The sequence below is a fragment of the Zingiber officinale genome, unplaced genomic scaffold (assembly GCF_018446385.1).
Source record: "Zingiber officinale cultivar Zhangliang unplaced genomic scaffold, Zo_v1.1 ctg35, whole genome shotgun sequence".
Classification (NCBI taxonomy): domain Eukaryota; kingdom Viridiplantae; phylum Streptophyta; class Magnoliopsida; order Zingiberales; family Zingiberaceae; genus Zingiber; species Zingiber officinale.
In genome coordinates this window covers 1-21,898 of record NW_024589936.1, presented here as the reverse complement: position 1 = coordinate 21,898, position 21,898 = coordinate 1, and the positions used below count along the sequence as shown (strand labels likewise).

Sequence of the window (21,898 nt, the reverse complement as noted above, 5' to 3'; positions counted from 1 at the left end):
CACCTTTGAGACCTTGGGTTAGTTGAGAAATATGAACCAAGTGAATGGTGAGTAAGTGCCTATCACTGGTTACTTGTCTTTCACTGGAAACACTAGGAATTCAAATTTGATGACGACTTGACTAGGACATGGATTGAAACTTGAAGAGTGTTGAGTTACTTTTACACTGTGCACAAGATTCTTATGCTTGAACCATACTTTACTTGTTTCTATGATCATGCTTTCTAATGAAACTTTTTGATAGAGTTAGGAAAGTGCACTAGGTTTTATGAATGTGTTGTAGAACATATGAATTTAGACTGCGGCATTTTGCTTGAGGACAAGCAAAGGTTTAAGTCCAGCAGGGTGATGTGCGTAGATTATATACTCTTTTATGCATGTTTTTACGCACATTTACATACTTTGAGCATGCTTGATCTATGCATTTTTATACTTCCAGCTTTCCTTTTAGCATATTTACTCTTTTGGTTCGGAGATCTGCTTTTTGTGCATTTTCTGTACACAGGAGTCGATTTGGTGAAGAATCTACATCCTTGGGCAAGCATTGGAGGAAACAAAGGGAGAAAGCACCGGGTCGTGTACCTCACACGGCCCTGCACTGGTATGGAGCTCGGGCCGTGTGGAGTTTGGCACCAACAGAAGTGGAGAATGACATGGCCGTGTGAACTTCACACGGCCGTGTCAAGATTTGAAGCCAACCAGAGCAGAAGCCTTACATGGCCGTGTGGATCTACACGGCCGTGTGAGGTTTCCAGAGACTAAGCAGGCTGTGGCCGTGTACATCACACGGCCGTGTAGCATTTCCAGAGACTAAGCAGGCTGTGGCCGTGTACATCACACGGCCGTGTAGCATTTCCAGAGACTAAGCAGGCTGTGGCCGTGTGAACCACACAGCCGTGCAGTTTTGGCAGAGAAGGAACTGGACATGGCCGTGTGAATCTCACACGGCCGTGTCACGGGGCCGTGTGGCGCCCGATTCCCTCCTCTATTTAAACCCTCCTTCATGAATTGAAAGGGGATCTCTCCCCCTTTGGGAGAAGGCAAGATTTGGTGGTTTCCTCCCATTCTTGGGAGGATTTCTGGGCGATTCAAGGGGAGTTCTTGGCGATTCCGGCTCCGGAGCGAGGATTGGATCCGAAGACGAAGTTTTTTCGTAGATAAGTTTTCTCTTTCCCCCTTTTCTTGGTTTCTTGGATTGGGGATTTAAGGAATGCTTGTATTCTCTATTTCTTCGGGTTTTCTTCCTCGATTCATGGAGTAGATCTTGTATTCTAGGATGAAGGGAGTATTTGTAGGATGGATTGATGTAATCTCTTATGGATTTGCCATTCTCTTGTTTCAATGACATTATCTTGCTTGTATCAATTAGATCTTGAATGATTAATGATGATTCGTGCTTAATTCTCATTCTTGATTAATTGTTTGAATTTCTTATGAACTTGGTAAAGATAAACTCTCACTCGATCATCCGAGGGATCCACGTGACAGGTGCAAGCCCGTGTAAGGACGTTTGAGAGACAATCTTGAAGAGGAAATAGGAATATTCAAGAGAGTAGGATGGATTTTGTGATTAGTTTCTTGTATCTTGATAGATTGATAAGTCGTGGGCTTCTACGTTGATATCCGAGGAAGGCATAGTAATAGGTGCACTTCTGTGTAAGGACAACATAGGTTCATGTCTAATTAATCCTATTTAGATATATGTCTCAGTCCTTAGCCGGTTGTCTATTGCAAGAGAGAACCGGCAACTTTCTACATGTTTGGCAATTGAGGGATAAGAATTGGTGAACCATTTACATTCGAGAAATCCTACAAAGAAACCGAAACTCCTAGAATCTCCCTTTATCATAACCCAAAACACTAAACTCTTGTTTGTTGATCTTTAAGATTAGATTTGTTTACCTTACTTTGCTTTCGAAACGATTGGATAGTTGTTTGGCTAATTCGCATTGAGACATTTCTAGTGCTTATTCCAGTCCCTGTGGATACGATAATCTTTTATATTACTTGCGACATTTCCGTACACTTGCGAAGAGCGAACACTTGCTTCTATTCATCTTCTTGATGACTTGCCATTAATGCAAGTCCGGAGAAAGCCTCGACTTCCGATTCAATGACGTATCGTCCCACGTTACCTTTAGTGTCTTGTACTTGTTCGTTTGAACATGCTTCTTTCCTTTGTCATTGTCCTTGTCCTTGCTCCTTAGCTTGGGACAGTTGTCTTTGACGTGCCCTTCTTCGTTACAGTGGTAGTATCTAATCGACTTTTTCTTTCTACCCTGCGGATGGTTAGTTTTTCTTGATTTACATAACTTTTTAAAACGTCTTACCATTATTACCATTTTCTCGTCGTCGAGAGAAGATTCTGACTCATGTTCGTCTCTTGTTACCTTGAGGGTGATGTTGTGCTTCGGCTCCTTCGTACCTGCACATCTCAATTCATGCACTTCAAAAGTTGAAAAGAATTCTTCTAAGGTAATAGATTCTAAGTCCTTAGAAATATAGAAGGCATCTACTAATGATACCCATTTGGTATTCCTAAGGAATGCATTAAGAGCGTACCATAGTGAATCTCGGTTACTTACCTTTTTTCCGAGATTCGAAAGTCTGGTGATGAGCTCCTTAGTCCTCAAGTGAAGATGTGCAATCGTTTTGTCTTCTTCAAGTCGTAGGTTCGTCAGCTGGTTGCGGAGTAAGTCTCATCTCACGAGCTTGGCCTAGAACGTCCCTTCGTGTAGCTCAAGGAACTTCTCCCAAAGCTCCTTTGCTGAGTTGTAGGCGCCGATCCGGTTGACTTCTTGTGGCGGAAGGGTGCTCAGCAGATGGAATTCTACTTTACCGTTTGCCACGTAGTCGGCCTACTCTTTCTTCGTCCACTGGTATTCTTCCTTACCTTCGAGTGCTACAAAACTGAACTTCATTATTAAAAGTAATTCAATGTCGATTTTAAAGAATGTCTGCATTCGCTTTTTTAGCTAACGAACTCCCCCTCGAACTTCGGTAGGTATATGCTCGGTCTGGCCATCGTCTTTGCTTCGATCGACGGTTAGTCCTCCTGAAGGGTCTTGGCTCTGATATCACTTGTTGGGACCATTGGGCCGGCTAGAAGAGGAGTTGAATAGCCCTGCACAAAATAAAACAGAAAATACCCTTCTTGGACTTAAATAAACACTTGCATAAATAAAATTAGAATAAACAAAAACATAGGCTCAAGGGATTTACTTGGTTACAACTGGGGAGGTTGTTAATCCAAGGAAGTGAAGCGCACTAAATACTCCTTCAGGCAGAGAAACCTCTTACAGCAGTGAAAGCACAGAAACATGAAGCTAAACTAACAAACGGAAGCGCACAAGTGTTGTAAATGAAATTGCTTGTTGATTATAGCTTCTTGGACAAATGCTATATTTATAGCCTTGGTCAAGGCGCCTGGAAGGGTTCCAGGCGCCTGGAGGGGGATAAAACTTTATCCCCTCCGTAACGGATCGAGGTCAAACGTGATATGGATAGAATTGGGTTCCGGGCGCCCGGAGCCTTAAAATCAACACGATTGACTTTTTCAATCCGGACCCTCTGCTCTGGTTTTGCTTGCCCCGGTCCAGATCTTCCGCTCCGGCTCCATTCGCTTGGGTGATCTCGGCCATCCAGAATAGGACTCATCCGAACCCAATTTCCGGCCTTCTCGAGCAACCTTCCACTCCGGCATCTTGTCCCTCGGAAACGTCGCACGCCTCCTTCTCGTCTGCCCACGTACTCTTCCGTAGCACCTCGTCTCTCAGACGCATCGAGCCTGTCGGCTCTCTCCCGTGACGTCTTTCTCTCTAGCTGCGTCTTTTGCTTGACTTCTTGAACTCCTAAGCTCCTGAACACTTAGACATAAGGTTAAAACACCACGGGACTTATCTTAACTTGTTTGATCATATCAAAACAACCTTAGGGTTCCAACATAATGCACATTTTGTCTCATTTAAATGTATATATTTCATATTTTCATCTCTTTATATTCATTTTAATATTTTCCTAATTCGGAGAACTGCTCTTAGTTATTTCTTTTGATAGGGTGCAAAAAGAAGCAAAAATGGAGCTTAAAGCCTAACTTCCAAGGGCAACCCATCTGCCACGGGGTCATGCTAGCCGGCACGAGCCATCGCCAATTTAAAGATCAAGTCTTTGGAGTTTCCAAGCCTACCATAGGGGTTGTGTCATCCGGCATGAGCCATAGCCAATCTAGTCAGATTTCCTTAACCCTCCGCAAGCGCCATGCTAACTGGAATGGGTCATGTTGCCACTCGACTGGAGTTCTCGAGCTTGCCATGGGAGGTCATGGCAGCCAACACTAGCCCGTAGTGGGCACTTGTAATTCACATATAAAATGTGGATTTCATATCTATAGAAGGGGATCTCAATTTGGAGTCGCCTAAGGGACCACAGTCCTTTGTCAAAGTATCAAATTTATATTCCTCAAGATTCTCTTCAAATGGCTTCATTTTTAGTATTGTCATCCTCCTCCTTGCTCACCTTAGGTTCCTCCAAAGATTCACTAATCCTCGAAATGATGGCATCAAAATATTCAAAAGGATCGATCTCAGGTTGATTTGAGAATCTGTCTGGAGCCTTCGAAGAGGAACTAGCATCCAGTAAAGTTTGAATTTTCAACATCTCAGTATAGTTAAATGAGTTATCAGACATACCTTCCATCAGACTGATTATGTATACGTAGATTCGATGTTGTTGCGTAAACTCTTTGTTAAGTTTTTAAGTTGTGATGAGGTTCTCTAGTAAAGTTTCCAAGATGGATTTTAGTGCATGTTGGAATCCAGATGATGTTGCATTGTTGTTCTCTTGATTGCTCTGTGGATAGAAGATGTCATCCACTTGTTCAAGTCATGAAGGTGTAAAAATTATTGGTTGCGTGTTCTATTGCACTACAAATTTCTCAATAATCGTTAACAAAGTTCACAACATTAGATTCATAAAATCTTTGAGTTAGAATTTCCATCTTTGGGTACTAGAAATTTGTTCACATGAAAAAGAAAAAAAAAGGCAATAAAAGGTTAAAAAATAAATAAAAGAAAATCAAAAAACAACAAGAAAAAAAAAAGAAATCTAGATTAACCAAATCGCAATGGAACTAATATCAATTTGAAATAGTCCTCGATAACAATGTCAAAAACTTGATGTGTACAAACTATAAGTGTATCATTGTCCTCAAGTAATAAAATACCATCCATTGGGGCTATTAAATTGAATATTGATTCGAATTGTGAAGTAGGCTATCTAAATAAGTCAAAATTGAGAAAATTGTGTCATAAAGAAAACAAACTAAGAAAGCAAGAAGAGTTGTGGGTAATATCGATTTTATGAAGAAATTCTAGGACTTTGGTTTTGCTATCATGATCATTGACACTCTAAATATAATTTACTATTTTAACTCAGTGTTGAAATGCATGAAAGTGGTCCATCTTGAGGTACCCAATATGTTCTCTCGAATAATACCGATGTACCTACCCAATTGCAGTGTCTACTTTTAAGGTAACATTACTAAAACAATGGCTTTCTCAGGGAGGCATATATCATAATACTTCACGATCCTCTAGGTGTTATCCCTTACTTTATGATATCGAATTGGGGTAAACTCATTAAACTCCGTGATAGCCAATGCTGCCATCGAGAGATTTTTGACTACTTTCATGAACAAACCCTCAAGTTTCGATTTTTGTGGGTTAGAGAATTAGGTTCACCTCTCGGTCCTTCCCCATATCCCTGTAGTATGAAAACACATGCTAGTATCAAGTCATGTATGCATAATAAAGTCAGATGATGAATTGATACATCATGCAACAAAAAGAGAGAAACTAATAGAAAATGAATATTCACGAAAGTTTAATAATGACTTCTTCAACATTCATCTCATCCACTTGTGTTTCAAGTAATTTTTGAAATTCTTCTAGATGAGTAGCAATTTTTTAATAATACCTAAAGATCTCACTAAACATTGTGCCATCATAATGACTTTTATGCAAGATTACTTGAAGCTCCTAAATTTGAATGATCACAATTCTAGAGTCCACCATTTTGTAATTAGAGAATTGACTAACAATGAATTTCTTGGCCCCTCTTGTCCTAGATTTTGGATTTTTGTTATATTGTATAGCAAATTGACAAGGTTATGTAGGATGTAATTCAAGCATTAAAAACTCAAAGTTGTCCTATGCTTCTATAATACTAAGGACTTATTCATCAATTTCATCCTCTAACAATTTTGGAGTTTCCTTTGTCAAAATTTGAGTGAGATTCAACATGATTAGATAAAATAATATCTTTTGCCACAGTTTAAAGTTTAAGCTATTGAACTTTTCTAATTTCTTCCTATGGTTCTTGGATCATCACAGTCAAGGCATAAGGGATTTGTGTGTGTTAAGTGATTAAGATTGACTAAGTTTAAGTTTGGCTTGAGTTGGATTTTGATATTTGACCAATATGTTTAATGGTAGAATTAGACATCAAGTGAAAAGAGAGTTTGTTGAAAAGGGAGATTGTTGGTACAATTAACCTCGGATTAAGGTTAACCAAGATTGGCTTTGATATGGATGGTTGAGTGAAAAGTCAAGTATGTCAAGATTGACCAGATACTTGATAGTAGAGAAGTCCACGTGGCCCATGGTTGATCGGACACTTGATAGTTGGAAGTCCAATGAGGAGTTGAAATATGGGATGAAATCCAAGTGGGTCAAAGTTAATCATACATTTGGTAATGGTGGGTTAAGATTGATTGGACACTTGGTAATCGTGAAGTTCAAGTCGATCACGATTGATCGGATACTTGACATATGATGGAAGTCCTAACAGGTCATGGAAGAGGACCAAATATCAGGCGTAAGATAGAAAATATAAACAAGTCAAGATGTACCAAATATTTAGCAATAAAGAAGTTCTAACATGTTAAGGTTGACCATATTTTAGAGATGAGACAAGAAATCTTAGCATGTCAAGGGTGACCTGATGTTAAGTAATGGTGAAGTCTCACAGGTTAAGGGTGACTTGATATTAGACAATGATGAAGTCACGACAAGTTAAGAGTGCCTGAATGCTAAGTAACAATAAAGTTTTGACAAATCAAGGTTGATTGGATACTAGACAGCTGTGAAGTCTTGATAGGTGAAGGTTGATCGATTATCAGGTAAAGGAAGTCTTGATCGGTTGAGGTTGACCAAATACTAGATAAAGTTTGAATTCGATATTGATAAGGCTGAAATAAAGGTATCAGTCGATTGCTATAACATAACAATTGACTGATGAACTCCTAAACCCTTGAGTTCAAGATTTGAGAAGGTTTAAGGAGGTTTGTAATATATTAGTCAACTGTTGAGTATGATCAATTGACTAATAATAATGTTGTAGCAAACAAAAAGTTTATGAGGCAGTTTGAGAATTCAACTTTGTTGCAATAGTCGACTGATAGGATATAACAATTAATTGTTGTGGTCAATACTATGCTAGAAGAACTATTCTACCGTGCAACATTCAAATTCTAGAAGAACAATTGTCATTATCACAATCGATTGATAGTGACAAATAGTCGACTATTAGGTGGTTTCTAATTACGACTTAAAGCTTATAAAAGAGAATTTTATAGAGGATTTCCAATGCATTCTAGGGGAGAGTGTTACTGCATTCCAAACCTTCAAGAGACATTTCAAAAGCAATCAACATCGACCAAAACAAAGATTTTGTATGTAAATTAGTTATTTACATTGTAATTATTTTCATCTTTTATCTTTGTATTTTACTTGTATTTGTTTGTGAGAATGGGTGCTTGTAAGAGGTTTTTTCGCCTCAAAAAAGTATCCACAAAGAGAAAGTATAGTAGTGTTAATGCTAGAAAGCTAAGCTATGAAGTGGAAATTTGGGTTCTGAACCATGTAAAAGATGAAATTGATTTGTGTGTTAGTGTTTTGTTTTGTGTTTGTTTCATTTATTTTATTAACATTTTTTAGACTATCACACGATCAAGCCCTGTTCACTACTTCTAGCTAGGGGTGCAAATGAATATAATTTTTATTTATTCATGTAAATATTGATAAGGTAAATATTAGGTAAAATTTTAAATTTTGGAAGTTTATTTTTAAAATCAAAATAAGTAATATTCCTAAAATCTAAATCCAATTCTTAAATCCTAACCTTTAGATTTCAGCCGGTCCTAATTTCAAACTAAAAATCCTATCTATCATCTCAACTCTCAAGTCTGAACGCTCAAACCTTTCAACTCTCAACTTTCACCCTCAATCATCACAGCCTACTCAGTTGTTAATGTCGCCCTACTCAATTAGAGTCAGCCCTCAATCCTTAGTCATTGTACTCAATCGTTACTCCCTTCTCCGTCGCCCTCAGCTTGATTATATGAATATTATTTTGATTCAGTCGTTGGAAAAGGTTGGGTAGTCTCAATTACATTATTATTATTATTATTATTATTATTATTATTATTATTTAATTCTCTGCCAATGTTGATTTATTATTTTTTTCATCTACAATCCGTCTTGAGTAACCATTTGCGTGCATTTTTTGTTTTGTGAGTTTACAGTAAAATTGGCTCAAGTTATGACTCAGCTCGAGTTAAAGCTTGAGCTCAAAATTTTGATTTTAATTCGAACTTTTCAAGTTGAACTCAAGCTGAACTCGACCTCAAATTTACAAGCTCAATTAAACTCGAGCTCGAATCGAGTTAGCATAAAATGAGTCGAGCCGAGTTTGAACCAGCCTTGGCTCAATTGTCAACACTTTCGAACACGTTATTGAACACTTTCAGAAATATTTTAAGATCATAGCAAATATATAAAAACCACCCTAACAATTAAACTCCTCTAACAATTAAGTACAGATTAAATATGGTGAACTAAATTTTGTACCTGAAGACTAGCATGAAAGTATGAGCTCTTGTAATAATCATTATCATATATTTTTGTCCTAATTACATGTAATTAATCATTTAATCGAATGATTGTTATTATCATGTCATATATGTTTATCTCAAAGCACTTTTTATACCTCAAAAATAGATTAAAAAAATGAATTTGCTGAGAATTACTAAAATTCAGTGTTTCTTTGTTACAACAAGTTTGGCTTCGATCAACCTAATAAACATTATTTCTTCCGGCCAACCAACGAGGAAGGGTCGCCGGAGAAGAGTTCGTCGATGTAATTCTCAAGCTCCTCCGGCCCGAACTTGATGTACTTCTCCGTCTGCCTCCCCGGGTCCAGGTACTGCGCGAACCTCCCAAGGAACGACCGGTACGCCGGCACCACCACCGCCGACACCGACACCCTCAGCTCCGACTGCAGCTGCTCGTCGCTGACCACCCACAGGCACTGCGCCTTGTGGATCTCCTCAAACATGGAATTGAAGCTCTTGAACCGATCCTTCAGCGCCGGTTTCGCCACCCCGCTTCCCCCCTTCCCCTGCAGCCCCTCGTCCTTGAGGCACCCCAGCACCCTCGACCACGTCTCCCGCTGGTAGTTCTTGTGGTACTGCCGCAACTCCGTCGATCTCTTCCGGCTCCACACGTCCCCCAGAAGCTTGTGGACCTCCGACGACGCCTTTATCTTCTGCATGATGTACCGGCCGTTGTTCATCAGGAAGATGCTGCTCAGCGCCGGGTCCTTGTACAGAATCGACTTCCCCTCCAGGTTCGCGTGCAGCATCTCCATCACCTCCATCAATTGGCTCACGAACTGGTTGTCGTTGTTGTTACCGCCATTCTTCTGCTCCCTGAAGATGTTCTCCATCGTGCCCCTGTACTCGCACGCGTCCTTCAGATAGTCCATCAAGTACCGGGTGAGCGGGTGGACGGCGCCACCCGGCACCGGCGTCTTCGCGGCGTCGTTCTTGATCGAGTTCTCCAGCTCGGAGAAGATGGCCACGGCCGCCTCTGCGAGTCGGGCGCTCAACGACGCGATCTCTGTCTCGAGATCGTCCAACGCAGACGACGGCTCCGCCTCGCTGTGTTCCTCCGACGCCCTTGATCGCAAGAGCGCGTGGATCTTGGGCTGCGTGTCGCGTAGAGTCTCGTACACGTCGAGCACCTTGAAGAGCTTCTCCGCGGAGCGTTTGGTCATGGAGACGGCCTCCGCGAAGGTGAGCAGCGGGATGGTGGCGCCGCGGACGAGGTCATAGAAGATGGTTTGGGCGATGGGTTCTTGGCCGGCGAGGACGGAGAAACAGAGATCCCGCTCACGGGGGAACACGACTTCCACGGATTGCCGGAACACTCGGATCCACGTGGCGATCTCTCTCTCCAGCGAGTCCCACGGCAGCCGCACCACGTCGTCGATGCTGAGCATCTCGTAGCCGAGGCTGGACAGGCCAGCGTCGAAGGCGTTCCGGCGCGCCACCGCGATCACCTGGCAGCACTCCGTATCGTACCCGGCGTTGAACATGGATCCCACCATGCGGCACAGCCTCTCGAACATCTCCGGCGCGAGGTGGAAGGAGTTGGACTCCGGCGAGGGAAGGGCGCAGCACCGGTCCGCCGAGTCGGAGTTGCGGTCGAAGGAGGGCGGACGCTTGCTCTTGGATCGGGTGCTGTTCGGGTCGACCTTGAATTTAGGATCTTGATCGAGGAGGATATACAGCTCGTCCTCGAGGAAGCACATCGCCCTGTGGACGACGCAGCCGGCGCGGCTCATCGCCCGTTTGCGCTCTGTTTTCGCCGATGGGAAATCCCCCGCTACCGACGTCAGCTTGACCAAGCGATCGACGATGTTGAAAAGGCTGAGGTCGCCATTCTCGAGGGACGCCAATATCCCGAACTCGCCGGACTCATGCTTCTCCACCGTCTCCTCCGCGAGGTCAAGAAACTTCTTGACGGCGGATTGAGGGAACACCAACGGCGCCTCCGGCGACTCTTCGACAACTCTGCCAGCAAAATCATCTATTTCGGCGCACAGGGAAGCGACACCGCCGTCCTCCTCCTCCTCCTCTTCCTCCTCCTCCTCATTAACCTCTTCACCTTTTTCCTCTATCGACTTGACCTTGTCGTGTTGCAATCTCGCCTTATCCTTCTCGTACTTGTCAAGCTTGAAGTTTGCTAACGAAAGTCTGCGATCGACTTTGCGTACAATTTCGAGGCCAAATTGTTGAGGGAACGATTGAAGTCTCTCCATGAAAGGCGTCTCGAGCTGAGGTTGTCGTCAACGGTAACTTCTTATCATGCCGAGGAAGACAAAAGAGATGAATCGTTATCGTCAATGGTTAGGAGAGATGCAAGGGCCCAAAATGGAGAGGAAAATGGCTCAAGGGATGGGAGAGAGGAAGAGGGTGGAGGAAACTTCGGAGGTCGGCATGGTTGACTCAGTTTAGGAGTTGGAATCACGTAGTCATTTCACTGCTATTATTTCCTTCCTTCTAAACACCTACAACAGCAACATGCACCCACGTAAAGGTCAGAGGTACGCTGACTGTAGAATGTCAACGCTGGTATCGAATAGGAGAGGATTTTTTAAACACATATCATTACCTGGAAAACTTAGCGACCGAAAAGTATAATTAGGGGCTGTTTATCTGGGGGGTTTGGAATAGGAATGGAATTAAACTTGTGCTTGATTTGGAGAAATGAAGGTGGGATCCACGGATTCATTCCTCTAAATAAAGGAATGAGTCATTCCCGAGTAATATGAGGGATATGAGTATTATTCTCATTTCATTAATATTTGCAATCATTCCCATATTCTTTCCCATTCCCTTACCCGAACCAAGCGCCCCCTTAGAAGAACATATATAATCTAATTTTATCAATCGATTTTAATCGGTTGATAAATATAAAAAACTCGGAATGATATTAAATAAGATCATATATATTCAGGGGTTGTTTGTTTCGGATAAGCGAATGAGATAGGTAATAGGAATGATTGTATATAATAATAAAATGGGAAATCAAGCACCAAATTTCATTTCATTCCCATTCCAAATCCTCCAAACAAGCAACCCCTGACAATTTAATTATATTTATATCTTTAAACATCAATTTGATACATTATATTAAGATTAACAAACTTTTATATATGAATTATATTTTTTTAAATGTATTCGTGCTAAAAAAATTACTATTCTCATTATATTTTCTATTGAATTTTGAGTCAAATAAAAATATATTTGTTTGATAGATAAATTTACCATCATAGTCGATCGAGTTAAATCAACCTAATTTAGTTAACTGATCTAAATATGACTCAATTAAAGTAATTCGAGTCAACTAGAGTCTAGAGATAGTATTTGTTGGCATATAAGCTTGTAAGTCATTTGAGTTGGCTGAATTATGTTGAGCGAACTAAGCAAGTGTTGAGGAAACTAGTAGTTATAAAGTAAGGCTTCTATAATTTGTGTTTCAATCGAATAAAATAGTTGTGTGTAGCTTTTTGGTTTGAAAGTTATAAAAAGAGGCGTAATTAAAGAGACCTTGAAAAAAAAAAATCTACGTTTTAAAAATCTAATTCTTCTAATTTTTTATAGTCCTTGGGTGCTCTGAAGCATGAGACAGGATAGAATTGGCCAGCGTGAAATAGAATCATTATCATAGGACAAGGTTTCAGATTTTGACAAAATTAAAGGAACAAAAACTCTTTTCATATTGATCAACCATAATTTATCAATTTATCTCTTCATATATAATTATAAAATCGATTATCAACCTCCTCCGTATTAACCCTGAGACAAATTGATAGGGGTGCTAGAAGCGAGTGTATTCATCTTTTGCCACCATAAAATCGATTATTTAGGTCCTCTCGGGGTGGTACGATGGTTAAGACATAGAGTGTTGCCACATGAGATTTTGGGATCAAAACTCTATGTGTCCGAGCATATCTCCCCCATGTCTTACCACTTATACTAATAAATAGTAGTCATCCGTAATTTATCTTCTCTGTGTTGACCTAGAAATAGATTGATCGAAATATCGAGACGAGAAAACACTTAGAACATCCATAGTGTGAGTTGACAACTTTAAAAAATCTTCCTCCCATAGTGTAGTGGAGGTAGGTTTTTCCTCCCTCCCATAGTCGCTTCTTCACCTTTTATTTTATTTTGTTTTTATTAAAATATTCTTTTAATATTTACTAAAAAGCAAATAATGACTTCTTCACTTTTTTAATTAATATAATTTTTTTTATTTAAATATAAAACTAGAGGTGTTTTTTAATTAGGAGAGAGATATATATAAGGTGGAAGTAAAAAATTATAAAGAAGCTCTAAAAACTTCAATGACTATGAATGCACTTATGTTTACATAGACTTCAAGTCTTTTAAATTGATCATTTCAGCAAAATGTTGCATATTTAAATTATTATACTTATCAAATAGAAGCCTTTGTGTGAATTTTCTCAATCTTTAAAAAAAATGTTTTGTGTTTAATGAAAATTTTAAAGTGATTAATTTAAAACATTTTAGTAGATTATGGAATAAGGTTATCGAATTTATCTTGTATACTCATTTGTTATTTTAACATTATTTTTTTTTCCCCAAAATCTTTATTTTTTAATTTGACATTTTATTTTTCTAAAAATTTATATTTTATGTAGGTGTAGCTGAGCATATTTTCTTCCCCCTTTTGAAGAGTTTGCTTCGGTGCGTCGGCGCGTTCGTCGTAAACGGATGGTTTTCCGATCATCTCTTGCCTTTCTGAAGCGAGGCGTTCCACCGCCCTCGTCCCCTCACCGATGTTTTCGTTCGCAAGCCGCATTGGATGCCCTCCGACCACCTTCTATAACCGCCGGCGACTCTTCATCACCCTCGGCCGCCGCCATCCGATCCCACCTCGTCCTATACAACTATCCATCTTTTTCCGGTGCTTTCGCCGCCCTATATGCCCACTTATTTCACTCGCGCCTTCGCCTACCGTTCCTCGTCCTGCCTTTCTCCTCTGTCGAGCCTTTTAGGTAGGCAACCCTTGGAACTTGTAAGTGCAGCCAAGCCTGGTCTCGCCCTTAGTTCCTCCTTTTCAACCAATAGTTTTTTTTTTTTTTTTGATAGAGTGGAAGACTTCGAGGCCAGAGCTTTCGAGACGTGTTACCTCCTCGATTTCGTCGGGCCCAAACGCTTTGCAATAGAGCTGTCGCATATCGTTCCTAGGTACTGGGACTTCACAGAAAGATTGTTTCTTTACCCTGTCCCTAGTAATCACTCCCTTTTTGTTAATGGAAATTGTATCTACAATGGGAAAATGTTCAATCGTTTCAGAGTTATAGCTTTTGATCACCGGGAGATTTCTCTGGGAACGACTTTACATGAAAGAGAGCGTCCCGACAATCTGGAACTTCACATTGACACTGAGAAATGCAGCGCCCGTTCTGTTTACGATTACTTCTCCAAAAAGTTCTCTGAGAGGAACTCTTCTCAGGTTAGCGCATGTTTGCTCTTCTGCATGTAATTTTTCAGCGAGCTTTACCAAAACTTGCTCAATTTTCCCCGTAATCATTTAGTTCCATTAGTTATTTGTTCCATTTATCTACTCGGCCCTTTAAATATAGAATGTCAAACTGATTGTAACATCAGTACTGCTGAGAGAGATTCGCTGGTTTAATACAATGTAACAGGATGATGCCGAAAACTTATTGAATCAAGAACAGGAAGAACGTGTTGCATCAGTCTTAAGTTATATAGAAGATGCTGCTCTTTGCCAGTGGAGGATGCCTGATACCAAAGCATTCGACATTGGACTTAGGGATGAGCGTGCAAAACTGAATTGTATCACCAATCCGTATGTGTTTCAGCAGGTTAAGATAATTCTTATTCGCTTATATGTATATTTTATCTTTTAAGGTCTTTATAATTTGTTTTTTTTTCTCAGCTCCTACAGCTTAATTCTGCAGATTTGATTGCCAAGGGAAATTTGTATACTCGGTCACGTGAAGATGCAGCCAGTAAGTTGCTGGAAAAGGCTTTAAAGATTCAGTTGGGAAGAGGATTTTATGGAGAGTGCCTGGTAACATCTTCTTCCTGTCGGTCTACTGCAATGAATTTCTCATATAAGTTTCTTTCATAGCTAGATCATATGGTCTATGCAACAGAAAAATGCATATCTGATACTTTGTTACTCTTTTAATTCCTTTCCTTGGTTTCTAATAAACACACACGAAGTGAGAAGCAAAAAAGGACTGTCTTAGGCATACATTTGAACAAGGATTTTTCTTTTCCTCTTTCAAATATTGGAAGCATAAGTTAGACCTCAATTGATCTTTGTTATTATTACACTGGGAATCCTTATATATTACACCAAAAAACTGTGTTTAGAAGAATTTTGCATGAAATACTTGCCAGACATATTCATTCCTATCTGCATTTCAGCTACCAGCAAAGGAATCTTGTCTATGTGCTAACCTGACAATTGTCAATTTTGGTCAAGCTTACATGTTTTGAAAAATTGAAGTTTGGAGTTTTATGCATACTCAGTACCTGTTTTGGTTGATCCTTTGTATCTGCACAAACATGAGGAAGATGGTTATAGCTACATTTGCCTCAGTTGATTAGTCAACAGCAACTTGATTGAAGGAGCTTTTAAAAGGAATTAGGAAATATCTCCAAAATTAAAGATGATTCTGAACATGAGGCTCTAAATGACACTTAATAGTAGAGAAGCAAGCAGAATAAACTTTGAACAACTTTATACCAAATTGTTTTGTTTGATACATCCCTTTGTAAATTGCTCTTGTTACGAGTAAGTGGGAATTATATGTACCTACCTACCCACCTATATTGAGAATATGAATCTTTACATTTACATTCCTACATCTTAAATATTTTTAGGTGAGTCTATGACGCCCCTTAAGCTAATTCAAATATGTTGCAGAAATTCAACTTTAGACCCTCTTAACAATTTTGTCAAACTGATTATTAGAACTAATAAAAAAGTATCCACCTCATTAAATTGTACTTTCCTTCTGATGAAGTGACAATCATGGTTTAAAAATCTCATGTTCTACAAGCGGTACGGCCGAAACATTACGTTCTGTGCTGATCGGTACGACGTAGAGAACGGTGGAGGGGTCACGTGACCCCCACAACTGTCGTGGAAGGGTCGCGCGACTCTCGTGGGCATGGCGGAAGGGTCGCACGACCCCCATGGATTTTTTTATTAATATATTTTATATTTTAAAAAATACCGAAACTATATCTGCACGATACGGTACCGAAACCATATCATTTCAGTCATAAACCGAAATTATTATACGGCTTGAAATTTAAACTATGGTGACAATCAATGATTATATGTTTGTTCTCTCATGAATGCGAGACTCGATGGGGGTGTATCCTAACTTGGTCATCATATGCTTACCCATTGTAATGACCCTATATTTTACATTCCACACTTTGACTTGCAACCATTATTTGCTTTTGCTTTTCCAAGAAATATAGTTACCTCCTTGAAGAACACAATATCCAGATGTAGATCACCCATTATAGGAGAGTCTGTCTCTTCTGCATTAGAGTACTCCAAAATTTAAAGATGACCTTGATTTTGAAATAAAATACATTTTAATAGAGCACTCTTCAAGTAATGTGGGTTGCAAGTGATGACAATGCCCAGTTGATCAGGGAGGAAGGTTTCTGATTGTTGATATAGGTAGGATGGAGCAATGATGGATGCAATTGGTATTGCTGGCAATCAAGCAACAATGATCTACAGAAGCATGGATGGATGAACTTCAGACCCACGGATGATATCTTTTTGTGGGAGACAACAAGAGCTGCCTCCGAATTGATTTCAACAAAAGGAAAGGGGTTATGTCTATGGAATCTAGTGCCAGTCAGCTCCTTTAGAAGGTGGGAAGGTGGTGAAGACAACTTCTTCCTTCCTTGGCAGCAGAAGTAGGCGATGCTGGTCGTCTCTTTTGGAAAAGGGAAGAGGGAGAATGATGCAACTAAAGAAATGAAATTTGAAATTTTTTAATCAGGATATTTTAATTTTTAGAGGCTGTAAGATTTATTTTGATTGAGTCATATCAAGTTTGGTGATTTTAATATTGTTTAGAGAATTTGTACAAGTTTGATTAAGTTATTTAGAAACTAGGTATTTGTTTACTATAATATGAATCATAGTTGAACTTTTTAATAGGATCTCAACTGCTCTTTTTACATTATTTTCTAATTAATGACATCCTGATATTTGAATTATGAGTTTTTTTTTCTCTGGGAAATTGGTTCTTGGTGTTACATCACAACAAAAAACTAATGTTAATTCCACTAACTGTTTAAATGGAACATAATTTGCAATACAACTGCTATATGTTGATTATTATCAGAGGGCACTTTTGAGCTTGTTCATTTTGATAGACTATTTAGAATTGCCTCTTTTTAGAGAACTTCAATGAATAACTTCAACTATTGGTCTCTTATGCAGGATATTTACCGAAGTGGCATGTTATTTGTTAGTAGTGCATTCTTGCTATAGCCTAGATGTCTTACTGCCTAAAGAATTTTTTATCTTTATCTTTTTTACAGCATTTCTCAAGTATTCTCAATTAACAGAATGCTACTACTGCCATGTGAACTTCAACCTAAACTTCAAAATGTCTCTCCTTGCTTAAAGTGTTAAAAATTTCTTCCTGTTAATGTTAGGCTGTACGGGCTGATGGAAATGAAGATCTAAGTCATGAAATCTGTATTGAGCTTAGTAGAAGAAGTGCAGCAGCTGGTTTAAGGTGAAAATATTGTATTTATCCCTACATTTTGATAAACATCATACCTAGTTTCTGACAACAGGTATTTAATTGAATACTGAATGAATATAAAGTAGAAACAATTTTCTATGATACAGTGGAACTTCCTTTGTCTCCATGTGGTTGCTTTTGTTATGCAAATTTTGTGATATTTGAAGCCAGTTTTAACCCTAATAAATCAAATTCAAATAAACCTGAGCTTCCACTAAAGATTAATTTCCCCTAGCTACATGCCAAAATGTTCTGGCTGATTCTGATAACAAATTGTGTATGCCTTGCATTCAGGCCAATAGGAGCTGCAGTGTTCATGAAACAGCGGAACTTGAAAATGTGTTTGAGGACTACTGACCCTACCGTTGATATCTCAGAGATAGCTAAGGTAAGAAGAGACAACCAATGGCATTTAACTGTTGGATCACCTTCCAATGTATAATTTACAATATAAATACCTTCCTTGCATTGGAAATTGCAGGCATATGGTGGAGGCGGCAAACGTAGTTCAAGCTCCTTCATTATAAGAATGGATGAGTACAACTGTTGGTCTGCAGCAAATTCATGATAGACCATAAAGGTATATCAGGGGTAGAAAATGAGTACAACTGTTGGTCTGCAGCAAATTCATGATAGACCATAAAGGTATATCAGGGTTCTTTTCTACCCTTTTTTAATTGGATGTGTCATTTTGATGCCTGAAGGTACTGCTTAATTTCCTGTTGAACCAGATACTCTTATAGCGATAGAACAACAATGAATCAAAGGACTTTCAACAAAGAAATGATAAGGTTATGATTAAATTGAAGAGAATAATGACACCTAATGGGGTATCAAGGAAGGGTTGCATAATCCTACCTCTTTTGCCAAAACTCCACTATGGTGATGTGTTGTCACTGTTGAGAACCTCTTCTTTTTTAATTTTCTTTATCTTGATTATCAAACAATAAGCCCTTGTGTAGCTTTCTCTTACCAAGCCCACCATCTTTTCTCTTGCTAGGCTGACCATCATTGTGTTCTTTTGTTTCTTTCCACCCTCTCTATTAAGTTGTTTTACAGCAAAATAACCATCCAAACCCTATTAATAAGTATTTATACTAAATAATCCTTTAATTCTATTGGTTTTACTTGGGTCATGCTCAAATGTAATCTAAACCTAACACTAGCTTTCCTCAAATCCAATTTGGAAGTTTTCATCAAAAAAGAAGTGACACAATTGAACTTTCTGAGCAATATAATTAATTTAAGCCATTATTCTCACACTAATTACCTAGTCATAGTTTCCTTCTTTAGTGTGTACTTCAATATGTGATGTTTGTTTATATCTGCCCGTTCCTGTAAGAAACTTGTCGAGAGCCCCACCTTGTTCAAGTCCTGGTTTAAAATTTTGAGCTGTGTTGAAATTTTGATTTAGGATCAGAATGATACAGTTTCAATATCATGCTATATTGATATGGTTTTAATATTTTTATTTTTTAATTAGTATATATTAATTGAAAAGTGCACTGGGTTGTTTTTTTTATATATTAATTGAAAAATTATTTTTATTGATATTTAATTGTTATAAATGTTCTTTTTTTGGTAATCTATAAATGCTCATAACATCGGCCCCCGGCTAGATACAGACAAGTAATTACGGGGTGTATTGCCCAAGCATGGGGAGATCAAACGCCAATGGAACATTTTGCATCCAGAATTGACCCAAAGATCTATTGGAGCAACCACCTATAGTTATCAACTAGGCTAATTCGTGTGGGCTATGTTGGACCCCGTGGTTGTTTTGATGTGATTAACCAAGTTAGGTTAGGTCCTGTTTGGTTTTGATCCCTGTGTTTAAGTGTGCAGGAGCTTAGGAGCACAGGAAGTCGAGCGAAAGACGCAGCTAGCGAGAAGGACGATACGGGAAGGGAGCCGACGGGCTCGATGCGTTCAAGGGACGAGAGGACTGCGGAAGAGTACACCGGTGGATGAGAAGAACGGACGCGACGTTTGAAGGACGAGAAGCCGGAGCGAAAGCCTGCTCGAGGAGAAGGTCGGAAATTAGGTTTGGATGAGCCCTATTTCGGTTGGACGCAATCACCCAAGCAATCGGAGTAGCAGGAGAGCGAAAGGAGCTGGAGAACACTACTGGAGGCACCCTCAACAAGGTGTTGAAGGCGCCTCCGAAGTGAACCAGCGCCTCCAATATCTTCAGGCGGAGGGCGCCCTCGACTTCGCCAAATTAGTCATTGACAACGGATAAAGTTTTATCTTTTGCCGCCTCGCTGGAGGCGCCCTCAAGCTATAGATAGAATTTTCAGGAGCTATAAAAAGGCCTCTGGAGCTAAAAAATAATAAATCAACTCAAGCATTCATTTCTTAGCAATAGTCTGACCGTTCAAAGATTGTAAGAGGCTTCTTCGCCTACACGAAGGAAATTTTTCTAGTGTTGTCATTGTCTTGGATTAATAACCACCCCGGTTGTAACCAAGTAAAATTTCGAGTATTTTTCTTTCAGTTTTTGTATTGTTTATTTTTATGTTGTTGCTACTAATCTAAGTTGAAGTTCGAGAAAGGTTATTTTTTTTGTTTTGATTTGTGCAAGGGCTATTCACCCTCCTCTAGTCGGCCTACCCGGACCAACAAGTGGTATCAGAGCCCAATTGCCTTAGAAGGACTAACCGTCGACTGAAGCATCAAGATCAAGACGATGGCCGGATCAACGATCTATCCACCAAAATTCGAAGGAGAATTTGCATCGTGGAAGAAAAGAATGGAGGTATTTTTTAAAACCGACTTCAAAATTCTTTTAATAATTAAATATGGTTTTGTAGCGCCAAAAATCTCCCAAGGAGAAGAAAAAGGAGAATATCAGTGAACCAAGAAGGAACAAGCATATTTCGTAGCGAACAGACGAGCCGAGTTCCACCTGCTTAGCGTGCTTCCACCCAGGAAGTAAATCGGATTGGAGATCATGACTCAGCGAAGGAGCTTTCGGAAAAGTTCTTGGAGTTGCACAAAGGAACTTCCGAAACAAAGCTCGCGACACGGGATGTGCTTCGGAATCAACTGACGAACTTCCGGATGGAAGGAGAGTCAGTAGTAGCACAACTACACAGAAGAATCAAAGAGTTGATCACCGGACTAACAAACCTCGGAGAAACGGTAACGAATCGGGGCGCACAAAGGTATGCTTTAAATGCGTTCCCAAGAACACCTGAATGAGTTTTTATAGTAGACTCCTACTATATATCCAAGGATCTCGAGGTAAGTACTTTAGAAAGTCTTTTCTCTACTTTTGAATTACACGAATCTCGGTGTGCAGGACAAAGAAAAAGATCGAGTCAGAATGTTACCCTGAAGGTAAGAACAAACGATTCAGACTCGGAACGAATCAATTGATGAAAATGAAGCAGCTCTTATGGTAATGAAGTTTAATAAATTTATTCGGTCTAATAAGTTTAAATCGCAGACAAAGAGGGATTACTGAAAAAGGAAGGTCAGATGTTACAACTGCAACGAAGAAGGGTACATCAAGGATGACCCCTCAAAATTGAAGAAGAGGGACAAGGAGAAAGAAAAGTACAAAAGACCAACATCCTCCAAACACAAGATCCTGAAGGTCACATGGGGTGATTCATCATCCTCTGAGTCCGAGGTCGAAGCCTTCTCAGGACTAGCCCTAATGGCCAACCATCAAGTGGAAGATGAAACCAGCTCAAAGATGAGCATAAATGAAGGGGGAGGATCATTAGAAGAGAGCAGCGATGAAGGGGGAGCATCAGAAATTGAGGTAAGTGAGGTACGTGCTCTATCTCCCAAGCAGTCCTTTAATTTTATTAAAATTCTTACTAAAGATCTAGTAAAATTAGAAAAAAAAATGCTAAGTTAAAATTGAACTTAGCAAAGACATGAATTGTATGATAATCTAAAATTAGAAAATAAAAAATTGAAAATAGAAATTGAAAAATGACCATGCATACTTGAAACTAAAATCAAAATTAAGAATTTATGGTAGATTAAATTGATATATTGGGCATCACAAGGGACAAATTAAAAGAATTCTCAAAGGATATGTACCTCCAAATTCTTAGTTAACCCAGTAGAAAGGAATCTATATTGGGTTCCAAAGTTTTACTTAGATTAAAATATTTTTTGGATTTACGGCTTTCAGACAAATTAAATATTTAAATTCTTTAAAAAGCTTTGTCTAGAAGTGGTT

At 39.4% G+C, this 21,898-nt stretch overlaps 2 protein-coding genes across 2 annotated transcripts; one reads left to right on the top strand and one right to left on the bottom strand.

The window, feature by feature from the left end:
• Nucleotides 1-9,141: 9,141 nt before the first annotated feature.
• Nucleotides 9,142-11,160, bottom strand: LOC122037410 (exocyst complex component EXO70B1-like). The gene has a single exon (XM_042596880.1). It carries the CDS (start codon nt 11,158-11,160, stop codon nt 9,142-9,144), a length of 2,019 nt encoding a protein of 672 aa, XP_042452814.1.
• A 2,413-nt stretch (nt 11,161-13,573) lies between these two features.
• LOC122037411 lies at nt 13,574-18,502 on the top strand. The gene is made up of 8 exons (XM_042596881.1): nt 13,574-13,926; nt 14,021-14,119; nt 14,228-14,387; nt 14,584-14,763; nt 14,838-14,972; nt 17,606-17,688; nt 17,992-18,085; nt 18,179-18,502. Exons 1-8 carry the CDS (start codon nt 13,643-13,645, stop codon nt 18,263-18,265), a joined length of 1,122 nt encoding a protein of 373 aa, XP_042452815.1. The 5' UTR covers nt 13,574-13,642; the 3' UTR covers nt 18,266-18,502.
• Nucleotides 18,503-21,898: the final 3,396 nt, after the last annotated feature.

Bases quoted from the DNA above. Each gene is read 5' to 3' on its own strand.
- LOC122037410 (XM_042596880.1), bottom strand. From the start codon at position 11,160: ATGGAGAGACTTCAATCGTTCCCTCAACAATTTGGCCTCGAAATTGTA.
- LOC122037411 (XM_042596881.1), top strand. From the start codon at position 13,643: ATGGTTTTCCGATCATCTCTTGCCTTTCTGAAGCGAGGCGTTCCACCG. The intron at 14,764-14,837 runs GTTAAGATAATT...TTTTTTTCTCAG, and splicing joins ATCCGTATGTGTTTCAGCAG to CTCCTACAGCTTAATTCTGC. The intron at 18,086-18,178 runs GTAAGAAGAGAC...TGGAAATTGCAG, and splicing joins ATATCTCAGAGATAGCTAAG to GCATATGGTGGAGGCGGCAA.